Source organism: Branchiostoma lanceolatum, chromosome 2 (assembly GCF_035083965.1).
Source record: "Branchiostoma lanceolatum isolate klBraLanc5 chromosome 2, klBraLanc5.hap2, whole genome shotgun sequence".
Lineage (NCBI taxonomy): Eukaryota > Metazoa > Chordata > Leptocardii > Amphioxiformes > Branchiostomatidae > Branchiostoma > Branchiostoma lanceolatum.
This window is the reverse complement of record NC_089723.1, coordinates 30,214,390-30,221,645: the sequence shown is the minus strand read 5'-3', so window position 1 is coordinate 30,221,645 and position 7,256 is coordinate 30,214,390. Positions and strand designations below refer to the sequence as shown.

Below are 7,256 nucleotides of genomic sequence, written 5' to 3'. Positions count from 1 at the left end.
TTCAAGAAATGACGTCTGCCATTCTGGTTAACAAAAGAAGGGGGATGGGGAAAGATTACCCCCCCCCCCCTAAATGATACACTGGGGGGATGTGATATCATTTCCAAAAGATGAACTGAATTAATTGCTCCCTTGGGAATTGAGAGCGAGATGTATACCCACTGCAAAGGGGCCACCCTATACTTTAGGGCTGTATACTAGAGGGGATGTGACTCTTCAGATCACATGATTTTCCAATATTTATAGGTGCCTGTCTCTTAGCAACCACCATTCAGTGCTTGTTCTACAACTCTGATGGCAAATAGCAACTTTTCAATAGAAAGTTTTCTGTTTTTTACAACTTTTTTACTTGCTTTCTCACATAGGCTGACCGCGTGTAATGACTCGTCTTCATTGTCAATGAATACAAATACAAATGCAAATACACAATGAATTGTAATCATGACTATTAAGAAAAGCAAAAAAGATTGTCAATTTACAACTGAAGGTACGTTATGTTTTAATTGACGTTATTGTTAAACGGAGTTCCAAACAACACTCTTCTGTCTGATATCACAGTACATGTTGGACATATGTCTGATCTGTTAGTGGAAATCTTGACTCTTATGACGGTAGTGATAGTTTAAACGGTAGCTAACTTCACTAATTACTGATGCATATGCACACTGTTCCATACGTATATCATATCACGGTATCACCGTACCTTAGTCCCCGTACATGACTGGTTTACAGAAACAATAGATTAGACCGGCATTATTATGATTGAAAGTTACCATTTAGTTTTACCTTGCGAGCACACCATGCAGAATGTTAAAAGATTTATGCTTCGTGATACAAGTACAAGATAACATTAGCAACGTTATGGTCTGGTTAAACATTGCAACCAAAGATTCCAATGATCTTTTCTATTCTTTCGCACAATCTTTTACTGCCAGGATAACTTCGTTGATTGCTTTAAAGTAGATTTTACCATCAACCAATGACGAGTTAGACCTGATATACTCCAGGGCCATTGATTTTATTTCTGGCTCGCTGGATACGTTAGGCGTTTGTGTCAAAAACTCCAGAACCAACTTTCCTGTCTCGGAGTCATCCCTAAAACACTCTGTAACGTTGACGCTGATTTCATCCTCTGAGGCGACGTAACTGATGCCCGCTGTGTCAAGATACTGTTTGACGTCACCGGACGTGCGAAGGGACGTCTTCAAACGGTCACCTTGGCCGAACTCCTCCCACAACTTGCTACGCAGCCTTGGACAGTCACCTTTGTCTGTGAATATGGAAGTGTGTTTGCTCAGCTTAGAAAATATCTGGTATGGGTAACAGTATACATATGTATCTGTATATGTTAGGGTAGAGATTGAGATGGCTCTGGCGTTAGAGATCCCGATCAAAGTCTCTGTCGACATACTCACACTGTTACGCTCACTAACACGCACATTCGTTCTAAACTATATAAGGCTATGAAGTCGATAGCCCATGATGAAACGTAAACTTTGGAGTATTGCACATTTAGTCATAAATTCGACCGTGTTCAAATCATCTCAGTGCAATTAAGTTATGAATGTTACGTAGCGAGAGACAGCACCACCAGCAGATGGGTGTTTGAGACAAAGGAAATTGAAACAGCTGTTATCAGAAGAAATATTTAACGTTCAATAACAAGAGCCGCTAGTTTTACCTGACTGCATGGCAACAAACATGTAGCCACCGTCCGAAAGTTGTTCCCACATCTTCCGCAAGGTGGCGTCATGTTCTTCCACATCGAACAGAGCGTGGACTGCGTGGACCAGGTGGAACTTTGTGTCTTCCTTTGTCTGGAAGTACTCTTCCGCTGTCTGCTGGCGCCAGTCAAACTTCACAGCACCGAGACTCGTGTCTTCACGCACCAGTGCCTATAGAGTTACAGTGACACAAAACTGTTGGATTGACATGTTTTCGCAACCATGGTGTGGCAAAGTAATGAATTAGAGCTAGTATGAGCAAAGCAAAAGCCTGGGCAAAACAGCGACACTTGATCATTGGGATGAATCGACATTTTCACACTCACACATCAAATGATTACTTCCACTATGTTATGTTTCGCGTAGCGTTTGCGGCTCTCTCAGGGATTTTGACATGTAATGAAGGCCAACGTAATGTATATCATCCATGCAAATTAGGACCTGATTTTCATAATCAATTAGGAAAGTTTATATTTCAATTGGACTAAATGATAGGATCTTCATACTCATTACATATGTGACTTGGTTCGAGAGGAACATTAATGGGTATAGATGATACAAGTAATGACCTTATTTCCATAATTGATAACACTTGTTTGAAATCTTAGTGGTACCGACGGCATAATCATACTAGCAACATGTGTATGTTAGAGAAAGGTAAATATCATTAGACACAGATTCTGTAAATTTTGACATTGGCATAATTAATGAGAAAATTTATTACATTTGCTTCCTGAAGAAGGACATTTGCAACATATGTGATTTGGCATTTGGAAAGAGGAGATGATCTATTCATAAATTATAACAAAAGACTTCTTTGCATATCAATTATGTGCAAAGGCTGCACAAACGTATTGGTAAGTGATAGAGATTTCATTTTATGTGACATTTGCTAGTTATGTAGAATTGAGCATTTTAAGCCATATATCATGCAAATTAGGTGACTTCCATAGTCGTAACGAAACAAAATTACATTGGGAAGGTATGAGGTCATGGAACTATAGTCACACTTGTCTGGCAATTTGTATTGCATTGAAACTGTTGAATATGGATGAAACAGAAGTACAGATGATTCCCACCTTGTATCGTGCGAGCATTTCTCCCGACGGTTCCACAACCCTGTTATACACACTGCTGTGGCGCTGCAAAAGCTTCTTTAACATGATGCTGTCAACATCTCCTGAAAAGGCATTACGTAATTTTCAATTGTTGTGTTTTTAATTGTTCTTTTGGGGAGCTGCAGGACTTAAAACAGATGCAGGACAATAACGATTAATTTCTATCCGGTTTGACACTGACGTCACAAGGTCAACATGGCGGTCTCACCTGATCCACTCCCTATCCCCAGCACACGAAGGTCGGCTCCCGGCTCACACAGGGTAGAGTCTGGAACCTTTGATCCGTACAACAGCTGGAGACTATCTTTCCCCCGAGTCTCTACTGGCGAAATAAAGGCTCTAAATGGTGCCAAATACCGCCCTGGAGAGAGTTTCGGCAAATATCCCAACTTCAGCAACCCTGTCGGAATGCAATTCACTTGTCAGGACATGTAAACGTTGCTCATTCTTACATGTAGATTGCGTCATGATTTCCTGAAGGCCATAGCTAGCTATACACTGTGGGTAGTGACTGTTCAAAACGTATAATGCATCCAGTAAATGTGTATGAAATGTCCATACCTGCCATGGCGGTGTCGAAGTTCTCTGTGAGGACCTGCATGGGGGAGTATTGATTACGAATTACGCAACATTTTCGCCGCCGATTACAAATTACGTTGAATTCTCAGAGCTGATTACGAATTACGTTAAATCATGAGGCTTCCCAACAGGCTTCAAGACTCTACACAAGATTCAACTATTTAGTTCTGAGTAAAAACTATTGATGTTATGTTGAATACCTACTTTTGCGGACACCTCCCTGATAGGGGCCTGCATGGGGGCGTCTCGGGAACGCTCGACGCTAAATTCCGGAGCTACATATGACGCTAAATTCAGTCAGCCTCTCTACGCCCTACTCTAAATTCTGAGTCAAAACTCACACACCTAGCGGCTGAACTCTTAGCTTGCGTCAAAGCTGGTAATATTTAGCATCTTGGAGATGACTTGAAAAGCACTTTAATTTAGTTCTTTGCATTAAACGCATGAGTGATAATGAGGAAGTCTAGACTAGCGTGAGGTCACACGCAATGACTTCTGTATCAAATGGAGTCTAACCTGTTTGTTAACGTATAATAAGTAGCACTATTGAACTACGAACTTTCACGTCACATCTGAAATGGGAGGCTACATTTGAGCCCGATAAACACCACAGCTTGCTTTATGAATGAAAAACTTTTATGGTGGATATTTCTATTTTCGTGTATTTAGAAATAATAATGTGACATTATAGAGGGACCTGTGCTATCACATACATTGAAGTTCTCCTAACCCAACAAATATTTGAAGGAATACGGTCTCATTGCACAATGTCATGGCTCTTCCAATGACAACATGGTATCAGACACTAATTTCGTGCGGCAACGTTCAACCAAATTGATATGACAAATGCACTGACAGTGACTGTAATTGATAATCTGGTCACGTCCATTACCTACCAAACCAATTACCCCACCCCATTCCTACCCCACCTCGACACGTATATGTATTTTTCCACCCGAATGAATAACTGTCGGAACAACTTTTTCGTAACTTTTGAGCATAACGTGTGGCAACTGAAAACCTGAAGAAGCATTCAGTGCGAGAAAGCCTGTCAGAAAGCGTGGAAAACTGGTCTGATCTTCCGTGAGTTAGCAGCAATGGCAGCACATGCCTTCTAATATGAAAAAAGTGTAACTATAACATATATATATTTATATAAATTGCTATGTCGCAATGCAAACATTCCTCAGAGATCTAGAATTTGTACAATAATGTATTCCCACCTGTGAGGCACAAATCGGATGACAATGTCAGAGATATCTTATCGATGATCCGCCACGGTATTACTCTTGCATGAAATGAAGCAGAACCTGTCTGGTCGCTCTGGAGCTTATTGTGAGTCACCTCTGACATGAGAGTGACGCGCGGACCTGATAATGGGAGGCGCTTGCTTGTGGATTGGACCATTTTGAAATCAGCCTTCGCTTTACTTCCAATTTATGTATTCGCTTTACGTTGCATAAAGGTAATTTTTATTTTCGGTTTATGATTACGTACTAGAAAGAAAGCGTCCAACTACGTGTTACGGCTTATGTACTGATTACGAATTACGTTGATTTGGAGCGACTGCCTACGGATTACGAAGACGAAAAAGGCTGAATTACGCCTTACGAAAAAGGGCATGCAGGCCCGGGCCTGCATGGGGGAGTAGTGACTACGAATTACGCAACATTGTCGCCGCCGATTACGAATTACGTTAAATTCTTAGAGCTGATTACGAAGTACGTTAAATCATGAGGCTTCCCAACAGGCCTCAAGACTCTACACAAGATTCAACTATCTAGTTCTGCGTAAAAACTATTGATGTTATGTTGAATACCTACTTTTGCGGACACCTCCCTGATAGGGGCCTGCATGGGGGCGTCTCGAGAACGCTCGACGCTAAATTCCGGAGCTACATATGACGCTAAATTCAGTCAGCCTCTCTACGCCCTACTCTAAATTCTGAGTCAAAACTCACACACCTAGCGGCTGAACTCTTAGCTTGCGTCAAAGCCGGTGATATTTAGCATCTTGGAGATGACTTGAAAAGCACTTTAATTTAGTTCTTTGCATTAAACGCATGAGTGATAATGACGAAGTCTAGACTAGCGTGAGGTCACACGCAATGACTTCTGTATCAAATGGAGTCTAACCTGTTTGTTAACGTATAATAAGTAGCACTATTGAACTACGAACTTTCACGTCACATCTGAAATGGGAGGCTACATTTGAGCCCGATAAACACCACAGCTTGCTTTATGAATGAAAAACTTTTATGGTGGATATTTCTATTTTCGTGTATTTAGAAATAATAATGTGACGTTATAGAGGGACCTGTGCTATCACATACATTGAAGTTCTCCTAACCCAACAAATATTTGAAGGAATACGGTCTCATTGCACAATGTCATGGCTCTTCCAATGACAACATGGTATCAGACACTAATTTCGTGCGGCAACGTTCAACCAAATTGATATGACAAATGCACTGACAGTGACTGTAATTGATAAATCTGGTCACGTCCATTACCTACCAAACCAACTACCCCGCCCCATTCCTACCCCACCTCGACACGTATATGTATTTTTCCACCCGAATGAATAACTGTCGGAACAACTTTTTCGTAACTTTTGAGCATAACGTGTGGCAACTGAAAACCTGAAGAAGCATTCAGTGCGAGAAAGCCTGTCAGAAAGCGTGGAAAACTGGTCTGATCTTCCGTGAGTTAGCAGCAATGGCAGCACATGCCTTTTAATATGAAAAAAAGTGTAACTATAACATATATATATTTATATAAATTGCTATGTCGCAATGCAAACATTCCTCAGAGATCTAGAATTTGTACAGTAAATGTATTCCCACCTGTGAGGCACAAATCGGATGACAATGTCAGAGATATCTTATCGATGATCCGCCACGGTATTACTCTTGCATGAAATGAAGCAGAACCTGTCTGGTCGCTCTGGAGCTTATTGTGAGTCACCTCTGACATGAGAGTGACGCGCGGACCTGATAATGGGAGGCGCTTGCTTGTGGATTGTTCCATTTTAAAATCAGCCTTCGCTTTACTACCAATTGATGGATTACGCTTTACGTTGCATAAAGGTAACTGTTACGGTTTACGTACTAGAAAGAAAGCGACCAATTACGTGTTACGGCTAATGTACTGATTACGAATTACGTTGATTTGGGGCGACTGCCTACGGATTACGAAGACGAAAAAGGCTGAATTACGCCTTACGAAAAAGGGCATGCAGGCTCATGATATTCTTTCTGTTTTGCAGTTCCCAGCCAGGCAGAACAATATCCAGTTTTACCCACTGTCACAAGGGATGGGGATGCCAGGAGGTAGGGATCTTCCTCTCATGCAGAAATGTTCGCGGTGGTTTTATGTTCGCGGTTTTTGCGGCGACCGTTTCACCACGAATCGTGAACATGTTTGTCCAATACTGTAGCAGTATGTGACTATAGCGCTGCCGCGAATTTAAACCTACCGCAAACACCCCATTTTTGCCTTAGCACGAAATAAAAACCACGTGAACGTAAATGCATGTACAGTATCGGTTTGATATATGACAAGCATATTCAAGGGACTGCTAGTACGAAAGACATTATAATTGTTTTGTCCAGTCTAGCTACTCCATTCGTGTAGTGATACAGCTAAACCATATGTGAGTAAAACCTAGTTCCCAGTCCTATCGTTAGTCTCTGACGGAAAACAGCGGATGCTGTCTGAAACGTCTGACTGTTTCAAAATTGTATCCAGTTACGTTGCTTGAGTGGCGCATATGTGAGTGACTCAGTCATATCTATTCACAATCTAGCATTAGTCCTACAATTGAAGCCACCTGA

The 7,256-nt window shown here is 41.4% G+C and overlaps 1 protein-coding gene across 1 annotated transcript; it reads right to left on the bottom strand.

The window, feature by feature from the left end:
* Nucleotides 1-482: 482 nt before the first annotated feature.
* On the bottom strand, nucleotides 483-4,772 carry LOC136428521 (histamine N-methyltransferase B-like). Its single transcript, XM_066418105.1, has 6 exons — nucleotides 4,645-4,772; nucleotides 3,404-3,437; nucleotides 3,051-3,242; nucleotides 2,804-2,904; nucleotides 1,682-1,895; nucleotides 483-1,270 (listed from the first exon to the last, which is right to left on the bottom strand). The coding sequence occupies exons 2-6, from the start codon at nucleotides 3,408-3,410 to the stop codon at nucleotides 906-908; spliced, it is 879 nt and encodes a 292-aa protein (XP_066274202.1). The 5' UTR covers nucleotides 3,411-3,437; nucleotides 4,645-4,772; the 3' UTR covers nucleotides 483-905.
* Nucleotides 4,773-7,256: the final 2,484 nt, after the last annotated feature.